The 17696-nt window shown below is 37.7% G+C and overlaps 1 protein-coding gene across 4 annotated transcripts in view; it reads right to left on the bottom strand.

Annotated features, from left to right (window-relative positions):
- The window catches only part of LOC107714794 (pleckstrin homology domain-containing family G member 3-like), a 100299-nt gene that overhangs the window by 23454 nt on the left and 59149 nt on the right, over positions 1-17696 (bottom strand). For all 4 annotated transcript variants that reach the window (XM_016520764.1, XM_016520766.1, XM_016520765.1 and 1 more), the window contains exons 5-10: positions 9837-9906; positions 9504-9550; positions 7614-7764; positions 3228-3359; positions 2918-3100; positions 2636-2728 (exon numbers count right to left, since the gene is read on the bottom strand). In XM_016520764.1, the coding sequence (XP_016376250.1) occupies positions 2636-2728; positions 2918-3100; positions 3228-3359; positions 7614-7764; positions 9504-9550; positions 9837-9906 (676 nt within the window). The remainder of the gene's footprint in view (positions 1-2635; positions 2729-2917; positions 3101-3227; positions 3360-7613; positions 7765-9503; positions 9551-9836; positions 9907-17696) is intronic.

Raw genomic sequence — 17696 nt, 5'->3', positions numbered from 1 at the left:
ATATATATATACAGAAGGAGTAACTTGTATAACATACAAGGAGTAACTCCATTTTGAAGAATTTTCATACAGTGACAGCTCACAGTGAGCGTGAGCTTCCAAGATCCAAAAAGAAAACCAGAAAAGTGGTCCATACAACACAATACATGTGGTTATTTTAAGTTTTCTGAAGCCATAGAATAGTTTTGTGTTACAAACAGCAAAATAATTTTTTTGCACTCCAATCAAATATGGCATGTTGAATGTTAGAGAGCTACAGTGAAAGTGGAGTGACATGTGACATATAAAAGATAACTTCCAAGAGTCATTGTATGGCAAGAGCTGCGTAAAGCTTCTTTAAAGCCCCCCTGTAGTAACTAATTTTATTCCTTAAAACTCATCTTTGATAATCAAAATGTCATATTTAAACGTTTTTACTGTGTAAATAATTTCTTCATGCATTAAAATGGCTTGAATATAACTCTATACCCTTGCCTCATTTAGTATATGTGGAGCCATAAATATGCACATTAGCCTCAACTTAATCACACCAGCTCAGACTACCGGCTCCTTTTTACTTGGTTAACTGAAGTAGTAAACACTACACAAGTGGCAATATTGGATTAATTTGTTGAATGAATTAATTCTGGAGAAGAAGAGGAAGAGTGAATTATGCCGGGTTGTATACAAGGTCATATAATAATAATAATAATAATAATAAAACATTTATTTTGTATAGCAATTAAAAAAAAAAACCTTCTCAAAGCACTTTACACAAAAGCAAGCACAACATTGTAAAACATTACACTTTAAATATAACAAACAACAAAAATTACAAAATAGAACAGATAATCAAGTAAAAGCAATTCTGAAATAAAATGTTTTAAGATGACATTTAAAAATGCCTAATGAATTTGCATCCCTAATGTCAGCCGAGTGAGAATTCCACAGTTTTGGAGCACAGGATGAAAAGGTCCTATGATCACCCCTAGGACAAAGCCATGTTTTAGGGAAAAACTTAAAGACCAGAGTGAGAAGATCGCAAGTTAGTGGTGTGCAAAGGCAGTAGAAGTTTGGCCAAATACTGTATTGCCAGATCATACAAAGCCTTGTACGTCAGCATAAGGATATTTAAATTGACAGGAAGCCAATGCAAAGATGCCAAAATAGTGTTATATGGTCACCAACCATGGCCCCACGATTCTAGCTGCTAAGTTTTGCAAATATTATAGTTTATTAAGGGTAAGAGAGGATTTAGACACACCAACAAGGACAACGTTACAGTAGTCAATGCGCTAGAAAACAAAAGTTAATCAACCTTTCAGCAAAAGAAAAGGACAGCATAGGCCATAAATGTGCATTAAGGAGGTCTTAACAGTGTACAAAAGCTCAAATGACAGGCTGGCATCAAAGAGGACTTCAAGATTTTTTTAGTTTACTTTGTAACTCAAAGGCAATACCATCAACTGAAAAAGCTATAGAGCCAGCATTACGCAGCTGATGGGGAGAGCCAAAGAGCATTTAAACAGAAAATTATTAGGCATGCATATCCATAATCTCAAAAATAGGGTTGAAAAGATGAGAAACATCCACAAATTTACCTGGTATGGAATGTATATCAATCTTAGTGTCATCAGAATAAAAGTGATAGTTAAGGTCAAGAGATCTTAAAAGCTGGCCAAGTGGGAAAATATAAAAAGCAAGGGATGAAGAACTGAGCCCTGTGGGACACCAGTAAGGACAGGATAGGACCTCTGATCTGTAATCATCCATAAAAACGAATTGACTGCGATTAGTAAAATAAGACCTGAACCAGTCTAGGGCAGTCTCTGATACATCAAAGAGTCAAGACAATTAAGTAATAGCATATGATCAACTGTGTCAAATGCTGAACCAGGATCCAAGAAAATAAGAATTGACAGAGATCTAGAGTCAAATGCTAATAACAAGTCAATGGTAACTTTAACCAAAGCTGTCAATGCAATTTCCGACACCCAGATTGGTGAGGCTCAAAATGTTATTAATCATTAAATTATTATGCAGTTGGGACGTAACAACACCCTCTAAAATTTTAGCCAAAAAAGGCATTTTTTTAGTGAGCACAGAAGGACACAAACAGGTAATGCATTTTATGTATCACTCTCTACAACATTGGACATGTACAATAATGGTAATTGATACTATTAGCCTTTGGGTAGACTATGCTATCAAACAGCTATAATGTGTTGCTATTGTTACACAAACCATGTTCCCGTTCGGGATCTCAGATAGCTACCTCCTAATTATCAACATCCTTAGGTAGAAACGCTCCACAGTTAACGGGAACATGGTTACATGTTTCTGACAATAGGAAATGGGCTGTTTCAAACCTTTGGTACACTGCAGTTTTAAGGAGAAAAAGCTCAGCAATGATGTTGACTAATGAATTTGCACATGGTTAGCATTGTAAGCATATTAAAAACATCAGATAGACATGAAAACAATGTTAAAAACTTGATTTTAAAGATTTCTACTTTTTTGTAGAATAATGGAATACATGTTTGCAACAACACAGCAATGAGAAAATAACGGCAGAAATTTAATTTTTTTGCGGAACTATTTCTTTATGAATAAAATATTTGTATTTATGTAAGGGCACTAATAATTGAAGACACACCTGGACAGAATGAGGTTGTTTGGGATGCTTGTAATGAGTGACACTGAAGCACAGAGAATCCTTGGCACTCTCAATCAACATAAGCGTTGAGCACTGCGGTAAGGAAAGAGAAACAAGAGAGAAAACAATGGCGGCTTCACCAAACAAAAGGCATTACCTCTTATTCACCTCTTATAATTCATAAGAGGTAAAGGCTTCACCTTTACATTAGTGCTGACTGTTCAGACTATAAATTAATAAAAAAAGTACTTCTCTATGAACAGATAACAGATAAAGTCGTACCGAGATGTGTGTCTTATAGACGTAATGTTCTCCTCTGCGTTTGGTGATAAGGAGCATGCGGTCAAAGAGAAAGAGCGTACGTTCATTCTTGGCACGATGGACACGAAAGGTGCCCTCGAGAACCAATTCTCCATATGTAGTCAGATCAGGTCCCTTCCAGTTTATGAGCAGAGACTGGACCTCCTGAGATAGATTATGGAGGTACAGAGATCATGTATTGGTTCATATCTTCACTAAACATGGCGAGTACATAAACAAGAGCAGTGAAACATGCTCATAACACAAATTCTTTGCGTGTTCGCGAGCTCACCTGAAGACGGACTGCATGTTCATGTTTTCTCTTCATGTCGTTTATATACCACGCAACACCAGTCATAGTGTATATGGCCTCCTCCACCACCTCATAACCCTCCTCCTCTGGATCAAAGTGCTTGGCAATCTCCTACAATATAAAGAACACATCCAAATAAATCCAAAATTGTTTATTGCAAAAAAGCAACAAAAATCATGAAATCAACCATGATATTTTTTAACATGACCTTGAACTGTATAAGGCCAACAATATTCACAATTATTTACATTACAGGCTGAAAAGAAAATTTTTGTAAATGCATTAGCTGATGTATCATTTCTTCCCAAGTATCATACTCTATTACTGTGTGATCAATGGATTTCCAGAAAAATACTGTAGAGCATCGGTTCTTAAACTTTTTGACTCCAAGGCCCCCATTGTCTACAACAATATTTGAACGTCCCATATCTTTTCCAGTTGATTTTTATTTACTGGACAAAGATTAAGGGGATTCCCACAAATATCCAGATTTTCTTTGGGAATCCTGGTTCTTCAATTAACAACAGTTGTTGAGGGGGGTAAATAGAAATAAGGAATATCTTGATTTTTAATTCTTTTAGCTTTTTTAATTTATATGGTTGTTGTTGTTTTTCATTTGACAATTTTAGGTAATCTTGAGGCCCCCATGGAAGTTTACTGAGGCCCCCTAGTGGGCCCCACTACAGAATCACTGCTGTAGAGTTTGATTAAATGCACAGCCTTTGAAGTTTGAAGTCAACAACAAACAAGGTTGGCAGTGTTTTTCCCTTTTAAGTGTTCCTTTTAAAATGAAGACTACTTTTTTTTTAAATTTTGCTATCCTCAATTATACCAATGCACATTTATACAGTTATTTTGCAATTGATTATGTGCATTTAGTATTTTTACCGCTGTTGTCCATAACCAAAAATATGGAAACCGAGGAAGAGAGGAAAGAAGGGTGGCGTGCGTCAAAGACCGAGGAAGCAGCATCTCAGAAGAATTCCTTTGCCGACTATCGTAATGGCAAACGTCCAGTCTCTAAGGAATAAAATCGATGAACTGCAAGCCACTGTACATGTTCACCACGCATACAGAGAGGCCTGCATTTTGGCCTTTACAGAGACTTGGCTGAAAGCTCAAGACAGCGACTCCGTTTGAACTATTAATGGCTTTGGGACTCCTCTGCGAACCGATCGAGATTCAGTGATTACAGGTAAAAGTCAAGGATGCAGTGTTTGTCTATACATTAATAAAAGGTGGTGCAATTCAGTAATCGTAAGAGAAACATTGTGCACCCGAGACATTGAACTGCTTTCTGTGTCATTACGGCCATTTTATTTACCTCGAGAATTCTCTCAAATTTTTGTTACGGTGGTGTACATTCACCCTAAAGCAAATTAGGCTAAAGTGAAGGAGACTGTTGAACGTATTGTTTCTAAGTTGCAAAATGTTTCCCCTGATGCCCCTAATTTTATCATGGGGGATTTTAACCATTGCTCTTTGAAACACACTCTGCAAAATTTTCAACAGTACGTCACCAGTGCAAAACGATTTACCAAGACTTTGGACTTGTGTTATGGTTCTGTCAGAGGTGCATATAAGTCTATTAGTAATCCACCATTGGGGCTGTCTGACCATAACACTGTGTTTTTAATTCCTGTGTATAAAACAGTTTTAAAGAAGTATAAGGCTGAAACCAAATCTATCAGGAAATGGTCTGTGGATTAATCTTTAGCATTGCAAGGACGTTTTGATTGCACAAATTGGGAGGTTTTTGAAAACTCATGTTCTGATATTGATGAATTAACAGAGGTTGTAAGTAGTTACATACATTTTTGTGAGGATATGCTTATCCCTCAAAAAACTGTGCGAACTTTTGCTAATATAAAACCATGGATAACTAAATCTATAAAGTCTCTTATGATTGAAAGAAACAAGGCATTTCATGCAGGTGACTTGGAAAGGATGTATGATTTGCAAAAACAAATAAAGTGTGAAATTAGGAGGGCTAAAAATAAGTACAAGGAGAAAGTAGAGGGGGATCTTAGAGGAAATAGACTTGGCTCTGCCTGGGAGAGTATGCATACTATAACTGAATCCAAGAGTAAAGGTAATGCCCCCATACAATTGGTTGGTTATCAATCCGATATACAGCTGGCACATGAATTGAATACTTTTTATACTAAATTTGATGTGGAGGATTTTACTAGTGAAATGAATGTGCTTAGGAATGAGACTATGTGTAATATGGAGTGTACATTTTTTAATCAGCAGGATGTTATAAACGTTTTTAAAAAGAGTAAGGTGGGAAAATCCTCTGGACCAGATATGATTGGGGGACGTTTACTAAAGACGTGTGCAGATCAGCTAGGTCCTGTTTTTTATAATATATTCCAAAAGTCGCTTTATCTTCAAAAAAAGTTGTGGAAAGAAGCCATAGTTGTGCCTGTAGGGAAGACAAGTTATCCTAAGACTCTAAATGATTTTAGACCTGTTGCTCTGACATCATTGGTGATGAAATGTTTTGAGAAATTTGTCAGGGATGAACTTTTATTGAAAACTCAAAGTCATTTAGATCCGTTGCAGTTTGCTTACCAGGCTAGAAGAGGAGTTGAGGATGCCTCATCCACCCTGTTAAATATGATTGATTTAACTAGTGAAATGAATGTGCTTAGGAATGAGACTATGTGTAATATGGAGTGTACATTTTTTAATCAGCAGGATGTTATAAACGTTTTTAAAAAGAGTAAGGTGGAAAAATCCTCTGGACCAGATAAGATTGGGGGACGTTTACTAAAGACGTGTGCGGATCAGCTAGGTCCTGTTTTTTTATAATATATTCCAAAAGTCGCTTTATCTTCAAAAAATTCCTAAGTTGTGGAAAGAAGCCGTAGTTGTGCCTGTAGGGAAGACAAGTTATCCTAAGACTCTAAATTATTTTAGACCTGTTGTTCTGACATCATTGGTGATTAAATGTTTTGAGAAATTTGTCAGGGATGAACTTTTATTGAAAACTCAAAGTCTTTTAGATCCGTTGCAGTTTGCTTACCAGGCCTGAAGAGGAGTTGAGGATGCCTCATCCAGTTTTTAATACTATTCAGCCCCATGTTTTAGTAAAGAAATTAATTTCAGAGTTTAAATTAGAATTTAAGATAGTGGGGTGGTTATTAGATTTTTTAAGTGATAGAATGCAGAGAGTGAGAGTAAACAGCAACTTTTCAGACCCTTATTACGTCCACAGGTTCTCCTCAAGGATGTGTTCTCTCACCCTTGCTCTACATTTTATATACTAATGATTGTGTGAGTAGACACACAGACAGGTTCATTTTAAAATTCGCTGATGATACTGTTATTGTTCGTTTGTTGACCGGGGATGAGAATTGTTATGGTCCAGTGGTGAATGATTTTATGACATGGTACGATAGTGCCTTCTTGCAAGTAAACATAAAAAAGACCAAAGATATGGTAATTGATTTTAGATCCAGTCCTTCGTCTCCTCAACCAACTAGAGTAAAAGGTCAAATGGTGGAATGGGCAAGCAGTTACAAGTACCTTGGGCTTATCATTGATAATAAATTACGTTTCGATACTCATGTTGAAGCAGTATGCAAAAAAGGCCAGCAACGGTTACACTGTCTTCGGAGGCTCTCTACTTTTAATATCAGTAGGACTCTTATGAACATGTATTATAAATCTTATATTGAATCGGTACTTTGCTTCTCTATATGCTGTTGGTATGGTAACGTAAATGTTAAACATCGAAATTCTTTGAATGGCATTGTTAACCAAGGTAGTAAGATTATTGGCATTAAGCAGACTGGGTTATCAAATAGCTTTGATCGGTTTGTCTTACAGAAAGCTAGAGCTATTCTTGCAGATTGTACTCATCCACTGTTCCAGGAGTTTAAAATGCTTCCTTCTGGTAAACTTTATAATATGCCTAAACTTAAAAGCAATCGGTATAGACATTCTTTTATTCCCACTGCTGTAAGGCTTTTAAATTTGTAGGATGTCAGAATGTTGTGTTTGCTATTTGTGTTTTGTTTGTGTGCTTTGTATGATATGCTTACAAATGTTATGCTGCACAAAAAATTTCCTTCCGGGCTTATAATAAACGTTGAACCTTGAACCTTGAAACTTGAACCCTAGTAACACAGACCTGTGATCTGTTTTGCTTGAGAACCTATGATATAGCTCTTTCCCCTTAACTCTCAGTAAATATCCTGCAAATGCACAAGAATGAGGAAAAAACAACAATTTCTGAATGCAAAAACTATAATAGTTCAACAAAAATTATCATGCATGATAGGCATTGCTCACAGTAGGTGATTTGAAGCCTTTACTATATTCTATAAAGTATTATTCTGAGAGTGGTTGTCTAACCTGTAGTAACAGATGATATTTGAGGATCCTCTGGACAGGCTTGAGAAGGTAAGATCCTAGAGGCAGGGATCGCTTTAAAGCAGCTTGCCTCTCTCTGAAGAACTTGGCAAGAGTTTTGTTCCTCATGCAGTCTGTTAGAGCAGCCACAGAGCTATGGAGAGAGTATGAACAGTCAAAACACAGCACACCACACTAACAAATACATCACTATACAAACTGATAACAGTCAACTCACATAGAACATTAAACAATAACTCTGACAATTCATTAATCATCAACGTTTACAAAGAAAATACATAATACTCCAAACAGAAATAGCACCAACAGTAAGATTGTACTACCTATCCCTCATGTGCAGAGGTACTATTGACTATTGATTGGTGGTTGACTTGTAGTAACGATGACACCTACATCCTCATCCATCTAAAACTGTACACATCACATTATACACATAACTCTGATTTTTAAACATAATGCAGTTTTTTTTTTTTTTAAATAGCTTTGTTTTATGTCTGTGCTTGATTTTTACTATACACTGTAAAAAAAAAGTCTGTAGTTTTTACAGAATTATTTTGGCAGCTGACCAGCTGTGGTTGCCAGAATAATTCTGTAAAAAATACAGAAAAACCTGTAAACACATTAACAGAACAAACTGTAAATTACTGAATAAAACTGTAATTTACAAACAAGAAAATTCGAATGTAAACCAGTAAATTCAACAACACACACTGCTACTAAAATCAGTTTTGTACCTTTAACATATACTGACAACCACCATAATAATGCAGGTGTTAAAGAGAAAGCCACATGAAGAATCAAAAGTTCATCACAAGTAGCTTTCCCACAAGCTGAAGTATACTATTATACAGAAGGTGCACAGAGTCATTCATGCAAACACAAACACACTGACACTTAAATAACGCAATAACCATTCATTAAAGGGTTAGTTCACCAAAAATGAAAATTAGCCCATAAATTAATTTTTAATATAACTCCGACTGGATTCGTCTGAAAGAAGAAAGTCATATACACCTAGGATGAATAATTTATTAGTAATTTATGTGTTAATTTTCATTTTTGGGTGAACTAACCCTTTAAACAAACAGAAGATGTAACATAAAACCCAAATGCACATAACTGTTAAGAAAAACTATTAAGAAACATGATTATTTAAACAAAATACTTTCAAATGTGGAGTTTCACGCATGGAATTCTGGGAATATCAGTTTGCAGTTTTTGACTGTAAATTATATATTGATTTGTTATTTTTTACTTCTAAAAACGGTCCAATTAACAGCATTTTACTGTAAAATTACATGAAATGTCTGGTTATATCTTTTACAGTTTTTCCCTGTATATAGTACGGGAACTTACTGTTAACAGTTTTTTTTCCCATAGCATACAATATTTTACAGTTAAAATTACACTCATTTTTTACACTGTATTTTTTTTTCTATAAAAAAAATTGCTTTGCAATTGTTTTGCAACTATTTACTGCTGCTATGGCAAAATAACTATGTAATTCATTTTACTGTCCCCACACATTGGTTCAGTAATGTCTGGTATTGACCCTGAATTTGTGTGCTTGTCCAGGCATTAAAAACCTTATCGGTCATGAATTTGACCAACCACTACATTAATATCAGTTACTGAATTGAAAAATACTTATATTTTTGATGCAGTTTAACCACGTTTAATGAATATTATGCATTAAAGTGTGAATCTCACAAATCCTGTCAAGAAATGTCAGGGTAATATTGTAACTCCTCCCATAATACCCAGAAACCAAAGGTGCTTTTCTTTGGTGCAGGAAAATTATATTAATCTGACCACCTAGCCAGAGGCTCTTCAACATAATATGTGTCACTTTGGGCATTCAGTGCAACTTACTTTGGGTAGTTGGTGCAATATTGTGAGTAGATGTCAAAATATTCACGCTAAAAACAGAGATGAAAACAAAAGTCAGTAAAGCTTTTCTTAAAATGCATTCACAAGCAAATAGCCTCATTTACATAATTTGATTTGGAAATCATCATAAGCTGTTTATCTGGAGCTTGAAAATATCAAAGTTGTTTTCAAATAAAGATGTTAAAGAATTTAATGAATAAATAACCATAAACACTTATCATTAAAGTTATATTTCCTGTTTAGTTTTATAAACATATTATTTAAATATAATCAGATTTAAAGACTTGAAAGGTACTGGGTCAGCTTGAACTTCACCTTGATCACAAAGCATCTGGCAATGGCCACAGGATCATTGTCACACATGTCCAGTGATTGAAGGAGCTCACTAAAAGAAAAGAGAAAGCATGTTTACAGACAAAAAAAAAAATTAACAACTGATAATTAAAACACCACATGCTCTGCACAATTCTGTAAAGGAAAACAGCCCCATTAGGGCCATTATAGCATTAAGCTTGGAAAAGGCCTTGTGATAGAGAATTAGCAGCACATGCAGTCTGCAGGTCAGTCATTCTTCTCTACCTGAGGTCAGTGAAAAAAAATGAACGTCTCTTATCACTCTTATATGTGATTAATAAAGCAATGCCTTGATGGAGCACCTTAAATCTCTTTAATTGTATTAAAATAAAATCACTTTAATGAACAGCAGCAAGTGGCTTTTCCCTCTTAAAAATGAACATGAAAAAAGACACTATTGTGTAGCAAATGCTTACATGTATAAATAATAATTGCAGTAACAGTAAATATCTTTTTTATAGTTGTCTCTGCATATTTACTTGGGATAGGAGAAAGTATTTCAATGTCAAAAAACTTTCCTGCCAGAAGGTATTTAAGGGATAGTTCACCCAAAAACAGATATCTGTTTCACCATTAAAATCTTCAGACATATTTTGCACAGGTCTGTCTATTTTGTGTACATCCCAGTTGTGTTCTGGTTGACATGACAACAAAGTGGGTTTTTGTATAGACAGTATGAGCAGCTGCTCACATGCTCACAGTCTCAGGAATGAGCACAGAGTAACAGTCGATATCAATAGTTTGCCTAAATCATAAAGTACCTTTCTGCTTTTTGTCACCAAACCCTGCAGTATGCCTCCAGAACACACTAAAAATACAGTGCCCATCTCATTGTATCACTCTGTGATACTTTTGTATCCTTTTTTTTTATTTGACGCTGGTTGCTCTACACTGCCATTATATGGACGAGCGTGAGCAGGATTTTAAAAAATATCTTCTTTTATGGTTTGATAAAGAAAGTAAAGAATGACTGAATTATCATTTTTGGGTGAACTATCCCTTTACACTAAAACAGAATTTTTTAGTGATTTGAAATTGCAAACAACAAATAATTGGTTTGCCATACTTTTAAAAGTAAGAATACTTGATTGTTAGATTTACCATATTGTCTTTCATTTTAACTGACAGCTTTTACTTTGCCACTGTTATAAGAAATCTGAATCTCCTGTCCATTAAGTGTAGTTCAATCCATGTTTATATGGATTTGAAAGCAAAACTCAGGGCTTAGCTGACCACAGCAAACACCACAGCATACAGAGGTCCACACTTTCTGTGTCATGCATTTGTGACGAACCACAAACAGAAATATGGCAATTATTCACTCACTTACTGTATGATATTGAGGAGAAAAGTATCTCTCTGCAGTAAGACCAACACCTGACAACAGGTGAGCAGACAATTATGTTCAAAAACAATTTATTGATGATCGGTTAGATGGAAAATGTGAAGAACCGTGTGTGTTCAAGGCTCCATAAAGCCTTTTTTAAGGAACAGCATGAGAAATGAAACGCATCTTGGTAAAAGCTCTAATCTAGAGTCACAGCTTTAAGCCACATATATGCTACTGATTTCCTAACATTAACAGATATAAGTAGATTCATAGACTTTCTTTTACTGGAAAATGGACAAAGATATTAATGATCATATTGATCATCCTCCATTACACAGATTTTTGTCCACACAATTGTTCTTTAGAATGAGAAGTGCACCTCTAAAGCCAATTCACTGGGTCTTTAATGTTTTAGTCTCTTTTTAGCTCAGGTAGAGCATGGCACTAAAAATGGCAAGGCAATGTGTTTGATTTTCAGGGAACAAACATACTGGCTTAATGCATTGAGTGGACTGCAAGACACTGGCTACGTTTACATGCAAAATAATCCAAACAAATAATCCATTTGTAATCGGATTGAACGCTCAATCGGACTGAAAAGCCTTAATTTAAACACCTTAATCGATCCGACTGAGCTCGATCCGATTGAAGGGGGTGGTTTATTCCTTTTCTAATACGACTGAGAGTGCATGTAAACACTCGATCGGACTGAACCCTGAAACTGAAAGGACTGCGCATGACGCAGAAATAGCATAATGACGTATGACGCACAGAACGAGCGGTTCTTCCTTTTGAATAAAGTGTTGTATAAATGCGTGTCCTGTCATTATAAAACTCTCCTTTCACTCAGAAACTGTGAAGTGGAGCAGGACAACCTCCCACCAGTCCTTGTTTTGGATTCTCATCCACAGGCAACCCGTTTTGGGCGCGGGGAGGGGCATTTTTACTGCGCGATAAATATGAGCAGCACGGCACAGCGGTTAATATGTATATTTATACATAAATGGATAAATATTAATTCTGCTGTTAAAAACAAATAAAGAAACCATGTAGGAGAGTGGTTATTATGTGCAAACTGTTAGAAACTCTATATTTGTGCAGTGTGCGCATGTCAAAAAAAAAAAAATCAATTCTGATTTGAAGCTTGTGACATATAAACGTGCACATCAACCCAATCACTTTATTTAGCGTTCATGTAAACACTACATTCAGATTCATCAATCAGAATGAATTCAGTCCGATTTAACCAAAAATTGTGCATGAAAACCTAGCCACTTTGAACCCAAAAATCTAACAAATGCATACGTAAATTTAAATATGAAAAAGATTAATAAAAATTACATGAGAGAATTTATAAATTCTTAACATATTGTTGAGACGGAAAAGCTTGGTTGGACAGTTTAGTAGTTTCTCTCTTCTCTTTTTCTCTTTCATATCATGTTAAAGCAGGGAGTCTGGTCAAACAAAAAGTACTCTTTGTAAACATCCAAACCATTGTACATGGCAATATTATGAGTGCGTATATGTAAACTTCTTTAAACAAAATAAAAAAATATAGCTGCAAGCAGCAATGACGGGCCCAAGCCACTAGCACAACCGCCACCCCGGTGGCATCAGGAAAACGGTGCACAGCTGGCACATGCATTTACAGTAACCCTCTGGCAGTCTGGTTTTAAGGGTTACAGTAATGAAAGGGTTACACTATAACATCAAGAGTGTGAAACACACACAGAGAGGGAGAGAGAGAACAATATATAAAACTTTGGTAACCCTTTACAACAAGGTTTCATTTGTTAACATGAACAATAATTATATAGCATTTAGTATTAATGTTAGTTAATATAAAGTTCAAAACTTACTAACACATTATTAAAATTTAAAGTTGTATCTGTTAATTAGTTAAAGTGAATTATCATGCAAATTGCTATTAACTAACATTAAAAAAGATTAATAAGTTATGTTAACAGTTAATGTACTGTGAACTAATATGAACATTTTTATTAATAACTAACATAACAAAGATTAATAAATGCTGTAAAAAATATTGTTCTTTGTTCATGTTAGTTAATGCATTAACTAATCTTAACAAATGAGACTTTATTGTAAAGTGTTAGCAAAACTTTTAATGATCTATAAGCATTTTAAAATTAATTTAATGATCTATAAGCATTTGTAAAAATAATTATATAAAACTATATTACCAGTCCAGTACATATTAAGTTATTCCATGTATTTGCTTGTCATTCTAAGTAATGGCAATGTCTCCGGTTACCTAATGTAACCTCTGTTCCCTGAGAGGAGGGAACGAGACATTGCATCATCGAAGATGTCCCCTCCTTCCTCGAATCTACTGAAGCCTTATGAAATCTCGCAGGCGAGAATCCGCCTGCCAATTGTGTTTCAGCGAGAGAAATAGAGGCGGGCTCCCCCGCACTATAAGGCAGCGCTGAACGCCATTGCCTCAGAATCACTGGACTAAAGCAGAGTGCAGCTGACAAAGACTATCTAACTGTGTTACATACTATAAAGTTATGTAACACAGCAGAGTACGCAGTGTCTCGTTCCCTCCTCTCAGGGAACGGAGGATACGTTAGGTAACCAGAGACGTTCCCTCTCGAGTCAGTCTCTCGACACTGCATCATCAAAGTTGTCGCTTTGGGGATCTCATAAAATCCAGCCATCTTAATAGTGAAGGTCCAGATCGGCTGCAAGCAAAGCCGTTGACCTCAGCTAAAAGTACTTCACACAACGGAAGACCTCATAAGCACAGCGGCATAGCAGCTATAAGAGAAAGTTGCACAAGCATTAGACATAACATTAGACACAATTAGACTATTGCAAACACATTGCAGTGTAAAGAACAGTGGCCCTGCATCCTAGATTAACCATACACTCACTGCCAGCATTCATGTCAGGCGCTTGTCTCCAGACTGCATTGACAGTGGACATTCAGCACCGCAGACACATGGATAGTCGCTTAGCAATGTTTACCCTGGGATATGTGACATCCTCAGTGTGACAGTGTGCTGGTGGCCAAATAATGCATGCGGCAGCAACACAGACACTATTGCATAATGTTGCAACCGGTGGCGCTGTGCGGTTAATGGTGGCGGTCGTGCCAACACCTAGTAGTGATGTCCGCTGCAGCTGCAGTGCCGGTGCTGTCATGAACATAATGCACACGGGGTTAACACCGTGCAGTTGAACACAAAGGCAGCAGTAGCACTGGTGCTAATCCCCAGTCAGTATTTACATGACTTAGTCAAAAACTGCCAACTCGGTGGGGCTGCAACAGTTTAAGATGAATGCTGAACAATGATTCAGCTAGCTTGATTCCTGCATGGACAATACATGTTAAGGCTATAATAACACGTATAGACTATAGCAACATACATAGGTGCCTATAGCCCACCTGACATAGGTTTTTCCGCAAAGGTTACTTACCTGTGTGGGAGAAACCAACAAAACGATGACTGATTCCTGTCTGTGCCTTTACACCATGAATTTGTACAACAGCAATGCACACAGATATAACCCATGAGGGCGACCATTCACGCAGAAAGGCAGCAGTGTCTGCTCCTGTAACAACAGACTGTGAATGGCTAAACGACCTTGAACACCACTTCACAGGGGCGTCAACAACTGCTGTAATAGTCCACATGACCTATTTGACACCACCCACAATCTCAGTTCAAGTTGTAGACCTAATCCTCTTGCAAAGGCAAACTCGCGACATGAGTGAGGAAACATTCAAATCACATAACTGACCAGAGTGCCAAGCACGAGTTGATCATGTGGAAGGGTGAGAGGTGAACAATCTTGTGCCACTCGAAATTCTTATTGACAGGACATTCTGCCGGGCAACTATAAATATGATGACGTCATTCCGTTACATACTTAAAACAAGGAGGGCATACAGTTGCTGTTGAATTTTCAGGTTATAAAACCTAGCGAAAGCATTTTGCGAGGACCAAATTGCTTGTTTGGACCAAACTACCAAACAATACGAATCTTTTTCAGAGGATCTGAGCAGTCCGGGGGAGCGTTCTGATAATGCACTCTCTGGAGTCCCAGGAAGAGCATGTCATGCCTCCATACAATCCGACATGTACAGAAGCACTCTATGCTTTTATTTGGAACTTTATCCTACAGAGAAAAGAGTTCCAATACAGAAGAACTTTCTGTATTCTGTTTTACAACTGTCACACCACACAACGGAACAGTCATTGCTCAAAGGCAACTAGTTTTTTATTACAAAAGATGGCGTTTCAGCCACGATCGTTCACTGGATTCATTGCTGGCTCTGGCCCTATGTAAGGGGCTGAGGCGGGACTAGATAACAGTCACATAGAGCGAGTGTAGAAAGACATAGTGTTGAAAACAGCAGTATAGCCAGTGCATCATCATATGAGGGCTATGGCTGGCGAGCCAGAGTGTACCGTGACTAGTGTAAGCGACACTACACCCCTTTATGAAAAACAATGGCCAAAGAACAAAGAATCTTCAGTTTAACATAAAAAGGCGAAGAACAGCGCAGCACCAGCATAGGTAGCAGTAGCGTACGCAACACACCTTCTCACAAAAACAGCAGCACATCCAGTGCTTATATAGAAAGCGATGAACAGCGGCAGCGCCAGAGTGCACAGTAGCTAACGTATGCAGCACTATACATCCACATAAACAGCTGCGCCGCCAGTGTTTATCACAGGAGGCGATGAACGGCAGCCATGCCAGCATGCATTATGGATAGTGTAAGCAATATTTCACACCCATATGAGAAAACAGTGGCAAAGCCAGTGTTCAACACAGAAGGCAATGGAAGCAAGTGGCCGGAGCATTTTAAATAGGACAGATCACCGCTTTGAGATGGGGGGGGGCTGCTTATATTGCACAAACTTTGTACTCTATACATGACCGATCACCGCTCTGAGGCGCGAAGCTGCATATTACAAGAGTGAGTGAGTGGAAGAAGCTCAATGTTTTATGGAAGGCGGACCACCGTTCTGAGGCTGGGTTGGGAGAGCATGAGAAGCCGGGCTTCCTCAAGGGTTGGGTAGAGAGGAATGCGGACACTTATGGCGCTTTTCCACTGCATGGTACGGTACGGTATGGCTCGGTACGGTTCACTTTTGGGGGGTTTTCCACTGGGTACAGTACCTGGTACCTGGTACTTTTTTTAGTACCACCTCGGTTGAGGTTCCAAGTGAACCGTACCGTTACCAAAATGTGACATGTAAACTCTGCTGATCACGGATTGGCCGGCGGGAATCGTCACTACCTGCGTCACTGAACTTGCGACACAAACACAACAGAACCGCTAGATTTAAATCAGCAAAGCCAGCGAAGGATCGAACGCAACTGTTTTCAACGAGCGCACCTTTTTTTAACCAACCAAAAAGTGGCTGTTTCGTTGTCTGTTGAGGAAGTATAGACGGTTCCTCTCGTTGATAGCAGAGGAGCGGATCCAGCGAGAGCTTGATGGGGCGACGCGGAATGAAAAAGTTTTTCAGGAGTCGCGGCAGTATAGGCGGCGCAACTAATGACATGTGAATAATCCCGCCCACTCTAAAGCGATAATAAACTGCAGTGGAAACGCAAACCAAGCCGAGCCGAGCTGAGTCGTGCCGAGCCGAGTCGTACAAGCTCATCATCGGAGTCCATAAGGTCCACCCCTGTTATTGAGGGCAGACGGACTCGCGCAGCACTGCATCTGAATAGGTATCTCAAAGAAATACTCACCGGAACACTGCAGGGGAGTGGTAATTCAGGCACCATCCCCTGGATGAACGTACCTCAATGGCGAGCTGTAGATGGTTTCTTGTATCTGAAGGAGATAATTCTGAGGCAATGGCGTTCAGCGCCGCTTTATAGTGCGGGGGAGCCCACCTCTATTTCGCATGCTTGAATGCCATTGGTGGGCGAATTCTCACCCACAAGATTTTATAAGGCTTCAGTAGATTCAAGGAAGGAGGGGATATCCCCAAAGCGACATCTTTGATGATGCAGAGTCGAAAGACCGACTAGAGATGGAACTTGAGTAGTACAGGATTAGGCTTAAAACACTTCTTATACTATGACTCCTTCTATTGTCTGTCAGCTGAAATGTCTGATAGTTTTTAAGTTTTTTGTTGACCGCTGAGCGTTATAAATTTATGAAACTAAGCATGTTTCCTAAGAATGACTTGTTTTCCATATGTAAAAAAAATTGAGGAGTTTGGACAATGCGCTTTAAAGATATAAGAAAATTACTGTTATCTTTTTTACTGTTACTTTAATAAATCGCCATGGCAACACCATTCAAGATATCCAAAATCCATTCGCAATTTAGTATCTTGATCATGTTGACAAAGTTTGGTGTGAATTTCATGACTCTCCTAAAAAAAAGTTTTTAAAGTGACGTGACATGTGGCCAAGTATGGTGACCCATTCTTGGAATTAGTGCTCTGCATTTATCCCATCCAAAGTGCACACACACACACACCATGAACACA

Source organism: Sinocyclocheilus rhinocerous, unplaced genomic scaffold (genome assembly GCF_001515625.1).
Source record: "Sinocyclocheilus rhinocerous isolate Xijiao unplaced genomic scaffold, SAMN03320098_v1.1 scaffold2524, whole genome shotgun sequence".
Taxonomy (NCBI): domain Eukaryota; kingdom Metazoa; phylum Chordata; class Actinopteri; order Cypriniformes; family Cyprinidae; genus Sinocyclocheilus; species Sinocyclocheilus rhinocerous.
Note: the sequence above shows the minus strand (reverse complement) of the source record. Positions and strands in the feature narration are given on the sequence as shown.